Source organism: Platalea leucorodia (genome assembly GCF_965183815.1).
Source record: "Platalea leucorodia genome assembly, chromosome: 31".
Taxonomy (NCBI): Eukaryota; Metazoa; Chordata; class Aves; order Pelecaniformes; family Threskiornithidae; genus Platalea; species Platalea leucorodia.
In genome coordinates this window covers 226,262-244,544 of record NC_138853.1, presented here as the reverse complement: position 1 = coordinate 244,544, position 18,283 = coordinate 226,262, and the positions used below count along the sequence as shown (strand labels likewise).

Below are 18,283 nucleotides of genomic sequence, written 5' to 3'. Positions count from 1 at the left end.
GTCAGGGTTTGGGTTCAGGTTTGAGTTAGAATTAGAGTTAGGGTTAGGGTAAGAGTTAGAGTTAGGGTTAGATTAAGAGTTACAGTTAGAGTAATGGTTACACATGGTTTAGAGTTAGGTTGTGGATGGTGTTGGGTTAGGGTTAGGGTTAGGGCTAGAGTTGAGGTTTATGATTGGGGTAGGTCTAGTTTTGGGTAATGGTTAGGGTAAGGTTTAAGGTAAAAGGGTTAGTTCAGGGTTAGGTTAGGAAACATTTGTCTTCCCAAGTTACCATGAATGTTCCCCCTTCCTTCCCCCAGCTTTTTTTTGCTGAACATGACATCACATGGTATGGGATATCCCTTTGGTCAGTTGGGGTCAATTGTCCCAGCTCTGTGCCCTCCCAGATTCTTGTGCACCCCCAGCCTACTCACTGGTGGGGTGGGATGAGAAGCAGAAAAGGCCTTCACAATGTGCAGGCACTGCTCAGCAACAGCTAAAACATCCCTGTGTGATCAACATTGTTTTGGTCACAAATCCAAAGCATGGCCCCATACGGCTGCTATGAAGAATCATAGAACCCTAGAATGCTTTGGGATGGAAGGGACCTCTAAAGGTCATCCAGTCCATCCTCCCTGCAACTGGCAGGGACATCTACAACCAGATCAGGTTGCTCAGAGCCCCATCCAGCCTGGCCTTGAATGGTTCCAAGGATGGCACATCTACCACCTCTCTGGGCAACCCCTTCCAGCGTTTCACCACCCACATTGTAAAAGGTTTCTTCCTTATATCTAGTCTGAATCTACCCTCTTTTAGTTTAAAACCATTACACCTTGTCCCTGGATGGCATCCCATCCCTCAGGCGTGTCAACTGCACCACTCAGCTTGGTGTCATCTGCAAACTTGCTGAGGGTGCACTCGATCCCACTGTCTGTGTCATTGATGAAGACATTGAACAGCATTGGCCCCAGTATGGACCCCTGAGGGACACCACTCGTCACTGATCTCCATCTGGACATCGAGCCATTGACCACTACCCTCTGGAGGTGACCATCCAGCCAATTCCTTATCCAACGAACAGTCCACCCATCAAATCCATAGCCTTCCAATTTAGAGAGAAGGAGATTGTGGGGGACCGTGTCAAAGGCCTTACAGAAGTCCAGCTAGATGACAGCCGTAGCTCTTCCCTCGTCCACTGATGTAGTCACTCCATCATAGAGGCGTCTAGGTTGGTCAGGCAGGACTTGCCCTTGGTGAAGCCGTGCTGACTGTCCCGAATCACCTCCCTGTCCTCCATGTGCCTTAGCATAGCTTCTAGGGTGATCCGTTCCGTGATCTTCCCAGGCACAAAGGGGAGGCTGACAGGTCGGTAGCTCCCAGGGTCCTTTGTACCCTTTTTAAAAATGGCTGCAATATTCCCCTTTTTCCAGTCCCCAGGGACTTCACCTGACTGCCATGACTTTTCAAATATCATGGAGAGTGGCTTAGCAAGTACATCAGCCAATTCCCTCAGGACTCTGGGATGCATCTCATCAGGACCCATAGACTTATTTACCTTCAGGTTCCTCAGGTGGTCACGAACCTGATCTTCTCTTACAGTGGGAGGACCTCTGACCCCCCAATCCCCATCAAATGACCCTTCGACTCGGGAGGTGTGAGGAGAGAGGTTGCCAGTGAAGACTGAGGCAAAGAAGTTGTTGAGTACCTCAGCCTTCACCTTGTCTGTTGTTACCAGCTCGCCACTTCTGCTCATCAGAGGGGGTCCGCTTTCCTTAACCTTCCTTTTCTGGTTAATGTACCTATAGAAGCCGTTGTTATTCTTCGCATCCCTCACCAGGTTCAGCTCCAGCCGAGCCTTGGCCTTCCAGATCCCATCCTTACACAACCGGGCAGCATCCCTGTACTATTCCCAAGCTACCAGTCCCTTCTTCCACTGCCTGTGCAATATCTTCTTGCCCTTTAGTTTGACCCCACAGGTCATGGCTCAGCCATGCCAGCCTCTTCCCTCCCTTGCCCGATTTCCTGCACCTGGGGACTGAGATCTCTTGTGCCCTATGGAAAGCATCCTTGAAGACCTGCCAGCTCTGTTCTGCTCCTAAGGCCCCTGAGGGCCATTTCCCAGGGGTCCTGTTGTTTAACTCCTTGAAGAGCTGGAAGTTTGCTTTCCTAAAGTTCAGGGTCCTGACTATACTCTTCACCTGACCCTTATGTCTCCGGACTGTGAACCAGTGCATAATCACTGCAGCCGAGGCTGCCTCCAATCCAGACATCACCAATGAGCTCACTTACATTGGTGACCACCAGGTCCAGTACTGCATCCCCTCTGGTACGGCTGTCTATTACCTGGCTTAGGAAATTGTCCTCCAACAACATGGGTTGGCCCCTGCAGTACCTGGAGGTCCCCAGTGGAGCAGATATTATCACTGCAACCCATGGAAGATCCCACACTGGAGCAGGCGGAAGTGCCCTGAAGAGGGGTTTAACCCCACGGACAGCCCGTGCTGGAGCAGGCTCCTGGGAGGAACTGCAGCCTGTGGAGAGGAACCCACACAGAAGCAGGTTTTCTGGTAAGACCTGTGACCCTGTGGGGGACCGGTGCTGGAGCAAGTCTGTTCCTGAAGGACTGCACCCCGGGGAAAGGACCCATGCTGGAGCAGTTTGTGAAGAACTGCAGCTCATGGGAGGGACCCATGCCGGAGAGGTTCATGAAGCACTGGATGCCGTGTGAGGGACGCCACGCTGGAGCAGGGGAAGAGCATGAGGAGGAAGGAGCAGCAGAGACAAAGCATTATCAGCTGATTGCAGCCCGCATTCACCATCCCCCTGTGCTGCTTGGGGGAAGGAGGGAAAAAAGTCAGGAGTGAGGCTGAGCCTGGGAAGAAGGGAGGGGTGGGGGTAAGGGGGTTTGAGATTTGTTCTTAGTTCTCATTATTCTGTTCTGTTTAATTGGCAATCAATTCATTTCAATTCTCCGCATTGAGTCTATTGTGCCCATGACAGTAACTAGGGAGTGATCTCCTTGTCCTTATCTCAACTCATGAGCATTTTGTCATATTTTCTGCCCTGTCCTGGTGAGGAAGGGGAGTGACAGAGCGGCTTGGTGGGCACCTGGCGGACAGCCAATGTCAGCCCACCACACACCCTTGCTGGCTCTTCTAATCCTCAGTGACAAAGCTAATCCTACCCATTGTCCGTCCCATAGGGGAGGTCTTTACATCTGACCTGGTCCTTCGCAAAGGAGGCGTCCTCCCCTCCTCATCCGCCCTGCTACACTTTCTGGCAGAGCCTGTCTCCCTCCATTGCAGCACCCCAGGTGAGCAAGCTGTCCCACCACATCTAATTTAATCCACAAAATTCACAGGGCTGTGAGGGTCCAGTTTCTCCTATCTGTTCCCCTGCTCCTCCTGCCTGCGCACGTTTGGGCTGTGGCATGGACTTGTTCCAGGAAAACATGGGAGCAAGGGCCCAAGACCCAATGTATGGAAAGGCTTTGCTTCAGGGCACAGACGTGCCAGAATGTTTGGCAGATGGCAAGGTAAGGAGGAGATGAGGTGCCCACAAAGAGAGCAAACACTGATGTCTCCAAGGGCAGAGGAGCAGGGCTGAGCAATGACACCTGGCCCAGAGAGGGCTTTGGTGTTTCTGCATGAACTCTGCAGAGCTGTGGGGCTTGCAAAACAAACTGCAGGGAGGACAGGGGGCTTCAGAGAAAGTCTCTGGGGGTACCAGACTTTGATCCACCCACTCTGTGAACATGATTGTCATCTTCCCTCTTCGTAGCATCAGGCAGGTGAATCTCAGAGATTGAGAGAGAGAATGGTCAAGGGCTGAGAGCACAGGGAGAGGGGAGGGCACCCTGGTGTGATCCTCCTCCCAGTCCTGCAGTGCCCCTGGGACGGGACAGACCTTGCATCTGTGCTGTGGTGTTGGTGTTCAGGTGGCACACAAGCACCAGACCCACCTGGGGGGCCCTGGGCTGTCTGCCCCACAGCAGCTCCAAGAGGGCACAGCTTTTCTGGAGGTCCTGTGCTGTGCTTGACTGCTGAGTGCAGTTGTGTCTGGCACCCCAGGCACCGGGCATGGCATTCGAGCCTTTTTTTTATGCCATTAAAATGAGAGCCCTGATGTGTTCAGTGCAGGGATGTGGATGCAACTTAGCTTTGCAGTGACTGGAGCTCCAGTGAGTACAGCGGATAGAAGGGAGACCTGGGTCTCTGTCTGGGGCACTCCTCCATTTGGTTACCTCAATAGCTCTGCATGCTCCAGGGAGATACTTGACAAAGGCACGTAGGTGGCTGGTGTCACTGTGGGTGGCAAAGGATATCCCTGTTCCCCCTCGGGCCCTCAGCTCATGCTCAGGAAGAATGTGGGTGTTCTCAGAGATTTTCCATCAGAGCTTGCAAACACTTGCCCACGTCTTGGACCACCCCTGGCACCTCAGTCATCACCAAGTGTCTGTGTGTGAGCACCTGAGTCCCCACTGAATGAAGCCAAGGGGCTCAGAGCAGGAGCTCACATGCAGGCCACTCTTTTATGCACTCCTGAACTGGACTAGAGGATTCCCTTTGGCGTGTGGGGTGCATGGGGGGAGCTGGATGCCACTTCAGCCCAAGGGTTTCCAGCTTGGGATGAGATGGCTGTGTTGCCTCAGCTGAATCCTTGCCTGGCACAGGGGAAGACAAACCCTCCCTTTCCCTGTCTGTGTGTCTTTTTGCTATGGTACAGGAATGGGGGTGTCCAGAGGGGAACATTTACACCTCTCACAGTCAACCACGCTCTGCTAGGACAAACCATGCTGCTGGAATCAGTCTCTCTCCATGGTTTGATGAGGGATTGTCCATGATTACTTGAGTTGATTTCAAAACACATTCCCCTGGAAGGACCAAGCTGCCTTGCAGGAGCTGTCAGCCCCTGGAGCCCCAGGGACATCTCAAAGGAGTCCGGAGGGGGCAGAGAAAGTGGTGCCTTGGGCTGGGCCTCTGCTGCTGAGCTGGGCTGGACTCCTGGGATGGAGGCAACTCATAGCAAGCAGGCAGCACTGCAGAGAGACAGCTCTGCCCAGGAGCAGCTCCTCTGCAAAGCACAGCAGGGCTGAGGGCACTGCCTGCAGGCAGCGAGGGGAGAGGAGTGGGGAAGAGAGAGACGGCAATCTGGAGGGGAAGGAGCGCTGAGAGCTCACTATGGGAGAAATGTTCACAGCCCTAAATACAGTAAGTCGCTGGGTGTAAGGCAGAGCAGCTGCTGTTTCTGGAAAGATCTCCTAAAGCTGGCACATGCCACAGCTTATGGAATGTGTCAGGAGGACTCTCAGAGTTTCTCTGGTGTAGAGGAGGAGGACGTGCTCCAGAGCAGGGATTTCCCACTACACCCTCAGAGGACTGGCTGTGATGGCTGCCTTCTCCCAGGGATGGCTGCAGGGGTGTGAAGGTGGGTGTGCAGCCAAGGGTGCCCAGGGCTGTCCTTCGGAGCAGGGTCCCTGCACCGCAGGGGGCTGTGTGCTGGGGCAGGGACTCTGCCGCCTGCCAGGGTCAGCACTCAGCCTGCCCGGGGAGCTCCCAACAGCACTATGGGGAGAAGCTGTGGGTAGAAGGAGTGAGTCCTGGCAGGGCAGGGCAGGGTGCTTCCGCTGTTGAGAGGGATCTGCGTGCATGAGGCCTGCTCACAGCTCCAGATCACCCTGAGGACATTCGCAGAGGGTCCTTCTGAAGGACGTTGGAGCAGCATTTCCCTGATAGGGAAGGATTCTTTGCTCTCAGTTTTTCCACTCTTGGTTGTCTGGGTGGGCAGTGGGAGATGGGAATTTATTTCTCTGCTCTGGAGAAGGCAATGAGACCCCAGTTCTCGCTAGGACTTGTCTGAGCTGCTCCTTAGCCCCTGCACACACAGAGATGCCCCTGGGCAGTGCCCTGCTGCCAGGAGGTGCCTGCAGGGCAGAGCTGAGCACACAGCAGGTGGGATGGGCTCTGTGAGCATGGAGAGGGAGGAGACGCAGGGACAGAGAAACTGCTGCCAGAAGGCACAGCTCTAGGCCTCAGAGACATGGGCAGGGAGTGAGAGGGAGCTGCTGCCAGCAATGCTGTGGGAGTGGGGATTCAGGCATCTCCCTGCCAGCCCCTGCAGTGCAGACACAGTTCCCAATGCAACCCTTGGTCTCCTCTCCTACCCAGCAGAGCCTCTGCCCCCAAAGCCATGGGTCCAGGTCATGAGTTACCACCTCAGCTGCTGGACCTCCAGCTGAAACCTTCTTGGAACGCGGTACACAAAAAAGATGCTAAAAGCACTTGCCCTACAGTGTTATTATCTTAGCGGCAGCAAGCACAGCTGGGTAAGGAGGCTTCACAGCATGCCCATATGCCTTTCTGTCCTCACTTCATTTTTTTCTGGAACATTGCTCCTGAGCACAGAGAGTGTTCTTCCTTGTTTCTGCACCTGTCTGTGGTACTCTTGCTCTCTGGGATTGGGGTGGGGATGTGGGTCAGTTTTTGTTCTGACACTGACTGTAGGGGTCCTTCCCCTAGGGGTATCTTCACGGAAACTCGGTGCCCAAGCTGCATTTTAAGCTGTGACGAATCATAGCATTCAGTTGGTAGTAGTGGAGACTGAGCTGACTCATTCCTCATTCAGCTCAGGGAGGGAGTTTTCTATGAGTAATGCCATGTTTTCTTCCTCAGAGAAGTCTCTCGTCCTTGGACAGGTCCTCATACCGGGAGGGAGCAAATGTCCAACGGCAGCTCCATCACCCACTTCCTCCTCCTGGCATTTGCAGACAAGCGGGAGCTGCAGCTCTTGCACTTCTGGCTCTTCCTGGCCGTCTACCTGGCTGCCCTCCTGGGCAACGGCCTCATCATCACTGCCATAGCCTGTGACCACCGCCTCCATACCCCTATGTACTTCTTCTTCCTTAATCTCTCCCTCCTCAACCTTGGCTTCATCTCAACCACTCTCCCCAAATCCATACCCATTTCCCTCTGGGGCACCAGGGCCATTTCCTACTCAGGTTGTTCTGCCCAGGTTTTATTCTTCTTGTTTTTGATGTCAGCAGAATTTTTTCTTCTCACACTCATGGCCTATGACCGATATGTGACCATCTGCCAACCCCTGCATTATGGGACCCTCCTGGGCAGCAGCACTTGTCTCCACATAGCAGCAGCTGCCTGGGGCGCTGGGTTTCTCAATGCTGTGCTGCACACTGCCAATACATTTTCCATTCCACTCTGCCAAGGCAATGCTGTGGACCAGTTCTTCTGTGAAATCCCCCACATCCTCAAGCTCTCCTGCTCACAGTCTTACCACAGGGAATTTGGGCTTGTCATGTTTAGTGCTTTTGCGTTTTGGTGGTGTTTTGTTTTCATTGTGCTGTCCTATGTGGAGATCTTCAGGGCCGTGCTGAGGATCCCTTCTGAGCAGGGACGCCACAAAGCCTTTTCCACGTGCCTCCCTCACCTGGCCGTGGTCTCCCTGTTTATGGGCACTGGCATGTTTGCCCACCTGAAGCCCCCCTCCATCTCCTCCCCATCGCTGGACCTGGTGGTGGCAGTGCTGTACTCAGTGGTGCCTCCAGCAGTCAACCCCCTCATCTACAGCATGAGGAACCAGGAGCTGAAGGAGTCCATCAGGAAAGTTATTTTAGGGATGGTTCTCAATAGTGGTCAATTTTCCATCACTCTTCAGGAATGACTCCCATGGTGCCCCATTGCAGGCCTGTCCTTTGTTTCCTATTTTATCATTTTTTATCATTATCCGTATTGTTATTAGTTGTTATTGTTCTCCTAGATAAATGTCTGAATCCATCTTGCTTCTCTTGAGGAATGAACCTGCTCTGTCTGACCTGGAGTGGTTGGAAAAGTGTGTCTTTCTCTCAGGCAGAGCTGACACTTTCATAGCATTTCTGCAATAAAATGGGATCACCCCAGTGCACTGACTGAGGTGGGGACTCTTCTTTCAAAGCTGATGTCAACAACAGACCCAAGGAATTTCACCCCCAAAGGGCCTTTTTTCTCCTTGGATTGGAAGAGAAAAGCTCATGGTCCCATTAGTAGCTGTTAGAGAGCAAGGGTTGGAATTTGGACTCACCCACTGGTGTGTGGTGACCATGGGGATGGTGACTGGTCAGTGAGGTACATACCCAGGGCTTTCTCAGATATGACAGTGCAGAGGAAATTCTCCAGAAAGCTGATCTGGAGAGCCTTCGAGTTCTACGGGGTCAGCGTGTGCCTGGGGTAAGCAGTGACCCAAAGGGAAAGTGCTAAATGCCAATATCCGCAAGTAAAGGAAGGTGACCATACCCAACCATCCACAGACCAACTCCAAGAGGGAACAGCACCATTACAGCCACCACACCAGCAACAGAACACACACAACCATGGACAACACAACTGTCCCCATCCTGGTCCCTTCTCTGCTCTGCTGTGAAGGTCATGAGTGGTCTGGTGGTCCTCTGCAGCACCTACCCACGGGCACACACCCCCCACGGCCCCGCCAGTGTGGGCCTGAGTTGTGGGTCTGCCCAGGTGTCCTACTCAGTCTTGGAGCCATTACCCACTTGGCAACTTCAGCCTTGGGTATCTAGACATTCTGGTGTCCCTGTCTGCCAGCCAGCCCCACTTGGAGTTGGCCAGCAAAGCATGTATGTACATTCTCTCTCTGTCAAACAGACACATTCACACACACGTCCACACGCACACATGTGCGCACACACACACACACACAATTGAGCATGTTCACACAGCAAATAGCCAGGAGCAGAGTTTAATGAGAAGATGGGACACACCATGGAGATCAGGCACAGGGTTTGGACGGATCAGCCCTGAGCAGCCCCTTCCAAACTGCAGCTGGCCCCTTGCATCCCTCTCCTTGCCCCATCCACAGGCTTCTTCCTCCCAGGCCTCCTGGATCCCTCCCTTTCTGTGCCCCAGTCCCCTCCCCAAGTAACAACTGTCACCAATTACTTTTTCCCCAACGGTCTCAGGTTTGTTCCATTTCTACCATCATTTGGTAGCTGGGAAACCATTGCCTAGGACATCCAGGCCTTCAATGGCACCACTGATGGCTTCCCCTGGCACTGCTGGCCTTGCAAGACTCGACTGCCCAGAAGCTCCCCAAAGCTCCCCTCCAATGACCTGTGCAGTTTGGCCTCTTCTCACGTCTCTGCTCTTCAACCACTCGTGAGACCCAGCTGGGACACATTGTGCTGCCTGTACTGCTAGTCCCTTCTTACACGGGTCTCTGTCACATCCCGGAGTTTCTCATGCCGTGTCCCATAGTTTCCCATTTCAGGTACAGGTGGCGTCACCCCAGGGCAGGGCCTGACCAGCAGCTCAGTCATCTGCCTGCAGCCTTCCCATCTGGTGCTTTTGATGACCTCATGATGCCTGCCTGCTCCTGGCCAATCACATTGCTGTCATGAGGTGACCTTCCAGCAACAGCCCAACCACGTTGGTCTTACCCACCTCTGCCCTCCCTGAGCAGCCATTTGTGTCGTGCTGGGGTTTGTGATAGGCTTGATGATGTCACAGTACCTGCCTGCCCGCTGCAATTCAGTCAGGCTGCAGAAAAAGTGACCTCAAAACCTGGTGAGGTTCCTTTTGTCTGGTCAGTTGATAGGCCACAAGAGGGCTGATGGGTTGGGATGTCATTATGACATCAGTTGTGTCTGAGAAGCTCATAGACCATGAAGAGGCACATGGCCACAAAGGTGAGTGTGCGGTCACTTTAGTCTCCAGTCTCTTTGGGTGATTGCCCATCAGCAGGCACACGGCTCGGATGTTGACTATGACATCACTTCTGCCTGAGAACCTGAGAGGTGCCAGCAGCAGGCACCTGACTTGGGTGTTCCGTTGTACCTGGAGGTTCTTTTTTGTTATGACCCCTGAAGAAAGGCACGCAGACCCTGTGAAGTATCGTCTCAAATGCCATTTCCTAGAGCAAACACTACCCAGACAGAGTGAGTAAGGCCAACTGCATACAGGGCTGCAGTAGGAGGACTGTGGCCACCCAGACAAGGGGGCTATCATCCCCCTCGGCTCAGCACTGGTGCGGCCACATCTGGACTAGGCAGAAGTTGATTTTGAGGCTCTGGACTTGGTTTGCTCCTTGCCCCTTCTTGGGGAAACCAGGAGGTGTACAGTTGTCCTGACTTGGCATTGCTCACCTTCACATCCCACTGCCCCCCAGGAAGTGTCCTGACCCACACATGACGGACAGGATCTGCCCTCCCATTGCCTGGGGGTGAGGGTTTGGCCTTGCTGCTTAATGAAAAAGAAAAAAAAAATTTCCTCAGCATCTGAGCTGCCTGCACATTCCCTTTGCCTCCCTGCAATCATGGCCTCCAATTATCTGCTCTGAGTCCCTGGGGAGGCTTTGTCAGTAATGGGACTCATTCATGCTTCAAGGCACATCGGGTTTTGCTTTTGAGGTTGACTCTTTCAGAGGTTTGTGCAATCTCGTCTCAGTACCTGAAGTTCAAGGACTCACCACAAATATACTCCATGGGGCTCATTAAAATAAAGCAAGCCCTAACGAGCGTCGTGGTTTAACCCCAGCCAGCAACTATGCACCACACAGCCGCTCACTCACTCTCCCCGCCCCGGTGGGGTAGGGGAGAAAATTGGTAGGGTGAAAGTCAGAAAAACTCGTGGGTTGAGATAAGAACAGTTTAATAATTGAAGTAAAATGAAATAGAATAGTAGTAATAATAATAATAATATAATACAATAATAGTATACAAAGCAAGTGATACACGACACAATTGCTCACCACCCACTGACTGATGCCCAGCCCGTTCCTGAACAGCGATCGCTTCCCCCCCGGCCAGCTCGCCCCAGTTTATATACTGAGCATGATGTCATATGGTATGGAATAGCCCTTTGGCCAGTCTGGGTCAGCTGTCCTGGCTGTGCCCCCACCCAGCTTCTTGTGCACCGGGCAGAGCATGGGAAGCTGAAAAGTCCTTGACCGGTGTGAGTACTACTTAGCAACAACTAAAACATCAGTGTGTTATCAACATTATTCTCATACTAAATCCAAAACACAGCACTATACCAGCTACTAAGAAGAAAATTAACTCGATCCCAGCTGAAACCAGGACACACTGTCAGAGGAAATCACGTTTCTTTATAGGAACGCTGTTATGGAGGCCAGCTCTGTCACAAAAGTGCCCATTGCCTGTCCCTGCCTGCAGTCAAAACACTACCATGCAGCACAACTGTGACCAAGCTGCCAGAGCTCTCAGGGCTGGCACCAACACAAGGGATCAGAAAGAGAGTGTGGAAGTGGCAAGAGAACAGCCCTGGAAGACCAATCGCTGGAGCTGCCTGGCAGTGCTGCCATGCTGGGACTCTTTTCTCCTCCATCCATGCATAAAGGAACTGTCTCTGTAGCTCCAAAAAGGCCTTGGAGGAAGGATCTCAGGAAAAAAAAAATAGTCACCGAAGGACCCTTTATTTTGTTGAAACACACAGAGAGCATGGCTCCTCATTTAAACTACCACTCAGTCAGAAAAGAAAAGCAGAAAATGATTTAGAAAGGGGACAAAAACTTTATCCCAAGTAAAAAACCATGAGCAACACCACAAAATACAGAAGACAGGCTGGGCCTGTAATGAATTACATTATAACTGCTATGAAGAAGATGATGGGCAGTTTATTGCTCCAGAAAAACATCCTGTTATCAGTTTCCATACTGCATCCTTCAGCGCCTGGTTCCTCATGCTGTAGATGAGGGGGTTCCTTGCAGGAGGCACCACCGAGTACAGAACTGCCACCACCAGATCCAGGGATGAGGAGGAGATGGAGGGGGGCTTCAGGTACGTAAATATGGCAGTGCTGACTAACAGGGAGACCACGGCCAGGTGAGGGAGGCATGTGGAAAAGGCTTTGTGGCGTCCCTGCTCAGAAGGGATCCTCAGCACAGCCCTGAAGATCTCCACATAGGACAGCACTATGAAAACAAAACAGCTGAATGTTACTAAGAGACTAACCATAAGAAGCCCAACTTCCCTCAGGTAGGCATCTGAGGAGGAGAGCTTGAGGATGTGGGGGATTTCACAGAAGAACTGGCCCACAGCATTGCCTTGGCAGAGGGGTATGGAAAATGTATAGGCCGTGTGCAGCACAGCATGGAGAAAAGCACTGCCCCAAGCAGCTGCTGCCATGTGGACACAAGCTCTGCTGCCCAGGAGGGTCCCGTAGTGCAGGGGTTTGCAGATGGCAACGTAGCGGTCATAGGCCATGATGGTGAGGAGACAAAACTCTGCTGATATCAAAAAGACAAACACAAATGTGTTTGGGCAGCACATCCTGCGTAGGAGATGTCCCTGGTGTCCCACAGGGAATTGGCCATGGATTTGGGGAGAATGGTGGAGATGGAGCCTAGGTCAAGAACAGAGATGTTGAGGAGGAAGAAGTACATGGGGGTGTGGAGGCGATGGTCACAGGCGATGGCAGTGATGATGAGGCCGTTGCCCGGGAGGGCAGCCAGGTAGATGCCCAGGAAGAGCCAGAAGTGCAAGAGACGCAGCTCCCACCTGTCTGTGAACGCCAGGAGAAGGAACTCGTTCATGGAGCTGCCACTGGACATCTGCTGTCTCTGGGCATGGAAGCTGCCAAAGGAGACAAACCAGAAAAATTCAGAGAAGCTTCTCTGAGCAAAATTTGATTCATTCATTGTGAAATACGTAAGGCAGCTTTTCTTTCCTGGGGGACTGTTATGCAGCTCCGAGGCTTCAGCTCTGCTTTGTGCTGGCTGAGTGTGCTGTGCAGAGCCGTGCCCTCTCCCCAGGGGCTCCTGGAGGGTCAGCCCTGCTTTACAGCAATGACCCGTGGAGGCAGCAACAGCCCAGTGTGTTTGGAGGGAGGGTTCCTGGGGAGGAGTTCCCTGTGCTGCACTAGAGCGGAGGGTGAAAGCTCCGAAGGATGCTTTCTTCCACAGAGGCAGGTGGGAGATGAGGTGCAGCAAATGTGTCTCGTTACACTGTGTTTTAGTATTCAGACACTCCCATCCCACTTGGGAAATGTTCTGGAAAGGGTAAAATTCCACCGTTGCCTCATTGCTCTCAGTTTAAACGTGCATCAGTGCTCCCATCCAGGAGGGCTGCTCTGTCCATCAGCCTGGTGCCCAGCTGCTCTGTGCTTGCACCACTCCCAGCTTAAGGAGGACTGCACACAGAGGTTACTCCAAAAAAAAAAAAAAACTGGACTGTACTGGGAGCAGAGGGGTCCTGTTCCAGGTGCAGATTTCAAACCACCTCTCCTTTCCAGCACAGCTGTGCAGAGTAGGATGGAGAGCACAGGACAAGGACGCTGACTGGCACGGGCAGATCGAGTGCTCTCAGACATCACCAAGGTCCTACAGGAGAGCTGTGCCCTTCTGGAGTGATGCTCACAGCCCCGCAGGACTCCCTGTCCAGCATGATCAGGTGTCTGAAGGTGATGTCTGCTAAGGGAAGCAGTGTCTCATTGCCCAACCACTCACTGCAGTGGCTGGAGCCTGGAAAACTGAGAGAGGGCCTGGGCACCTTGGTCCCATGCAAACACCTCCAGGGCAGCGCCCTCCAGGTCAGGGCCAGAGCAGGCACACAGCACCCCCACGCCTTGCCCCACACCACCACTGTTACTGCCAGGGAGCCCAAGAGCAGCAAGAAGAGCAGCACAAGCAGGTGGAGAAACAAAGAAAAACCCTGTGACTCTCCTCCTAAGGGAAGCAAGGAGAGGAGAGGCAGCGGGCACTCAGGAAAGCCTTCTCCTCACCCAGCAGAGCACAGCACCTCCCAGTTAGCAAAAGCTCAGGGCAGTCGCTCTCAGCCCCTTTGCCCTGCAGAGGGAAGCGGCCCCGTGTCAGGGGAGATGCCCCTCTGCTGTGCCAGAGCTCTGGCTGCAGAGGAGGCACCTCCTGCCCTGGACCACACAGCCTTGAGGGCAGAGGCTGTGCTGGGTGGGAGATGAGAGCAGGGGTCTTGCTCAGAGGAACGTGTCTGCATTGGAGGGAATGACAGGGAGCTTTCCAAAGTCTCCCTCCCATGACACTGCTGGTTGGAGTTTCCTACAACACCCTGCCCATGTGTTTGCAGCCTGGAGCTATCCTTGGTGGGAGCTGTTTTCTCCCTCCACGTTTTCCCTGTCAGGGATCACAGACCCCATCACCAACTCCTGTCTGCTCAGCTGTCACCTGAAGAAACCTCCCCGTTCCAGGCACTCTCTAGAGGTACTCCCCGTTTGCAGGCAGTGAGGAGCAGGTCAGACAAACCCTGATGAGGACAACAAAGGTGATGCTGGTGCTCTCTGGAGGTAGAGGAGGGGATGGAAGCAGTTGACTTGCCTCCCACCAGACCTACTGATCTCTCAGTGTAGCTGCTCAGGACTCTCAGCCTCCCTCTCCAAAGGTAGCAGTGCCTTTTCCCTTTTTCCTGAAACAGCAGGAAATGGAAAGCACAGACTCAGGAAAGCTCTTTAACTTCAAGGGATCCCCTGCCTTGGTGTTCCTCTGGAAGAGTCCCCTCTGAAATGCCCTGGGCAGCTCTATGCACACCCTTTCTTCACCCCTTCACCCTTGTCTACCATGAGGCCCTGGGCTGGGAGGCCTCCTGACAGACCCTGGAGGCTGTAGGCTGTGAACGCTTTAGGAGACCCTTCCAGGAACGGGAGCTGCATTGCCCTCCCCCAAGAGACTTACTGTGACAAGGGCTGGAAAGATTTCTTCCCTTGCAGCTCTCCTCTCTCCTCCCACTCCAGGCTGCCTTTAATCTCGCTCTGCCCTACTCCTTTGCCCAGAGCCCTGCTGTGCTTGGCAGAGGAGTTGCTCCTTGGCAGAGGAGCACTGCTGCCTGCTTACCATGAGCTCCCTCCATCCCAGGAGCCTGTCTCAGCCCAGGAGGAGGGGACCTGCCCAAGACGTCACTTTCTCTGCCCCCCACCCCACTTGGCGCTCCCTCCAGGTGTCCTGGGGCTCTCCAGGAACCTCCTTGGGAAGAGACTGAAGGAATCACCGATGCTGCCTGTCTCACCTCTGCAGAGATGTTTCTTTGCAGCAGTGCCCGGTCTCCTCTCAGAGTCACAGTTAGGTCTGAGAATCCCCCTTCCTTGGCCCATCATGAGACAGGACACCTGGGCACTGGCAGGGAGGCATCTCCTTTACCCATGCTGAGAGAAGGCAATCAGCTGAGGCAATGGAGGCATCTCATGCTGGATTTGTAGTGCTGGGGCTGGAAGGGACCTCAGCTCCCTCCCGTGCCTGCCACAAACCCACAGGAGGTGAGATTCCTCTTGCTTCAGTCATGGTGTCTGCTAAAAATAGGCACCTGCAGTCCTTTTCTGTGGTCCCATGGTCACTGATGGAGATGGAGACCAGGAGTTCACACACAAACACCTGGTGACGTCTGAGGTGCCAGATGTTGTCCACGATAATGGAGCAGTACTGAGAGACTAGGAAACATCTGGGGGCACCATCCTGCAGCCTGGTGAGGATGCCAGCTGAAATGACGGCAGATGCCCACATTTAGGACATCACCCCCTGTCCCTACTCACGCTGTTCAGGGCTGCCTAGAGAGGTGTCCAGCTGACCAAATGGAGTTCTGTGCCAGAGGGAGAGGGAAGTCTTTCCCTTTCTCCCCTCCTTTAGCTGGATTGACTAGCTGTCCATTGCCTGTAACAAGATTTGTCTCACACAGCCCCATGGAGCCTAACCTAATTCAGGGCAGCTGCTCATTGGATGGCCAAATACAGGCCTGTAGGGCTCTGTGAGATGCCAAGGCTCTCCACCAAAACTGCGTGTGGCTGGCAGGGACAGCACAGGACCTGCAGGAAAGCCATGTCCCCTCCGAGCGGGTGCGTGACAGACACCGCAGGCAGCATCTCAGATTCCTTCGGTGCTTGTGTGCAAGTGACTGATTGCCACCCCTGCAGTGAGGCCAGCCCTGTCCCATCTCTCTCCAGCAGATGCAGGGCACCGCATGATAAGAAGCACATTGCACTGGGCTCTCCACTTGTGGGCCTATGTTGTTCTCAGCTTCTTCTAGTTCTCCTCTGCCCCATCCTTTACTCACCCTCTTGACGATACAGTCTTCAAAGAGCCCAGTGAATTTCGAGTGGGCCTAGATCACAGGATGTCCACACCCAAGGGCGCTTTCAGCAGCACCTTGTCCTTCCAGGAGATCAGTGTCTCTCTCCACCAAAGGCCCTCCGGAGCTGCAGAGACACCACAGACAGCACAGACAGCTGACCAGCCCAGCCCTGTTTCTCTTGGACCTTGGGGACAGCAGGCATTGCTCTCTTTTGGGGCACCTCAAGTCTTTCTTACAATGCCGTCTGCCATCCACTCCAGCATGTCTCTGCCATGCAGCAAAGCTTTTGTGCACATGGGCTCTTGGGTGCTTGGTGTCCCTGTTCACCATGACAAGGCTGAGCTTGGCCTGGAGCCACAACTCAGGGGCTGCAGCCCAGATGTGCAACACTCTCCTCTGACTGGGAACAGCCAGGAGGAGCTGGAGCCCCGAGGTCTGTCACAAGCTGTGACTTCTGAGGCACAGCGGGACACCTCCCACAGCTGGCGTGCTGCAATGGACTCAGTCCTGCCCTATAGAAAAAGGGAAATGGGAACTCAGGGTGATCTCAGATTAAATCCAATCCTGATATCAAAGAGCTTTTCAGCATTGTGGCTCCCAATTCACCTGACTGCAGAGCAGAGCTGTGGGGAGTTTGGGTTGTGCCTTCTGCTCTAGTTCCCCAGCACAGCTGAGGTGTGGTTTGAATGCAGCAATGCCTGGCATTTCTGCTGAACTGCAAGAGAAACCTTGTGGGTGCTGAGATTGGGCACAGGGACTGCCCCTTAGTGCAGAGTGAGGACAACCGCTCTGTCCATCAGCCCTGCTCTCAGCTGCCCTGTGCTGACAGCTCTTCCAGCTGGAGGACTATCGCACTCGGGTGTTCGCCCCAAAAGAAAGAGGCCAGTGCTGGGAGCAGAGGAATCCAGTTTCCAAGTGCAGATCTCCAAACCCCTCACCCCATCTCATCGCACCTGAGGAGGATCTCAGCTCTGCCCTCCCAACCAGGGACACAGAGGGCTCATTACAGCTGCCCACATGCAGTCGCCCAGCAGCATTTCAATGGCCTTAGCACCGAGGTGTCTTCTCCATGGGGCTCCTGCAAAACTCAGAGATGCCCTGGGAGAGCTGTGCCGTACAGGAGGGCAGCCTGCAGCCCAGCAGAACCTCCCAAGGTGAGTCAACTGTCCTGAATTTGTTATATTCTTAAGGGAGGGTGAGATCCCTGCCAGTCACACACACTGCAGTACCCAGAGCCCCACAGGTGAATAGGGTGCGAGTGGGGTGCTTTTCCTCCATGGCCATATGTGCATGACAGCATACGCAGCATTGGTGTCTGAGCTGCACTTGAATCCTCACCCCACCCCCACCCCCACTAGTGAGTGTAACAGTAAGAAGGGACGCAGGGAGAAGAGGAGAACGTGCCAAAGGAGCCCTTCCAAGGGAGGCAGGAGAGGGAGACACAGTCGGACACTTGAGTTTCTGTCCTCTCTGGTGGTCAGACTGATTGGAAGGGAACTCATGACTGTCCCCCTATGACATTAAGGGCAGAGGCTCTGCTGTGTGAGTGAGGAGACCAGGGGGTTACTCCAGGGAAAGCACCTGCACTGCAGGGGATGGCAGGGAGATGCCTGAATCCCTCCTCCCACAGCATTGCCGGGAGCAGTTCTCTCTTCCTTCCCCCCCATGGCTCTGCTGCCTGGAGCTCTTCTTGGCCACAACCTCTTTCTCTGTCCCCACGTCGCCTCCCACTTCATGCTCACAGACCCGATCTTGCCCTCTGTGTGCTCAGCTCTACCCTGCAGGCACCTCCTGGCATCCTCCAAGCTCAGCAAGGGTCCAGATGGAAACTCAGTCTAAACTTGAAAGGCAATTGAAGGGCACCATAAGGAGGGTTTACCGCTTCAGGAACAGTTAAAGGAAAAACGCAGGTACTGTGTGGCCATTGCTGAATTTAGGAAGAGCAGGTGTAGATAGATCTGAGAATCTCTGTGTCCTCTTTCCTCAGACTTCCCCAGTAAGGTCTCCCAGGCCTCTGTGATTCAGGGCAGGACTCTGGAGGAGATCAACCAGTAGTGGATGGGGATCAAGTCAGGGATCACTTGAGCAAATGCTTCCCAGTGTATGGGACAGGAGGGGCAGCATCGCAGGGAGCTGAGTGAGCAGGCCAATGGCACAGTGAAGCCACTCTCCATCATCTTTCAAAGTCCATGGAGACTGGGGGAACTCCCTGATGACTGGCAGCACTCACACCTTGCATGTGCTTTTCAA

At 53.7% G+C, this 18,283-nt stretch overlaps 1 protein-coding gene and 1 pseudogene across 2 annotated transcripts; one reads left to right on the top strand and one right to left on the bottom strand.

Moving 5' to 3' along the window:
* Positions 1–6,696: 6,696 nt before the first annotated feature.
* LOC309601300 (olfactory receptor 14J1-like) lies at positions 6,697–7,656 on the top strand (the record flags this gene model as incomplete). Its single annotated transcript, XM_082334251.1, has 1 exon — positions 6,697–7,656. The coding sequence occupies one exon, from the start codon at positions 6,697–6,699 to the stop codon at positions 7,654–7,656; it is 960 nt and encodes a 319-aa protein (XP_082190377.1).
* An 857-nt stretch (positions 7,657–8,513) lies between these two features.
* On the bottom strand, positions 8,514–12,537 carry LOC309601299 (olfactory receptor 14C36-like; annotated as a pseudogene). Its single transcript has 2 exons — positions 11,730–12,537; positions 8,514–8,622 (listed from the first exon to the last, which is right to left on the bottom strand). The product of its transcript is annotated as an olfactory receptor 14C36-like (transcript).
* Positions 12,538–18,283: the final 5,746 nt, after the last annotated feature.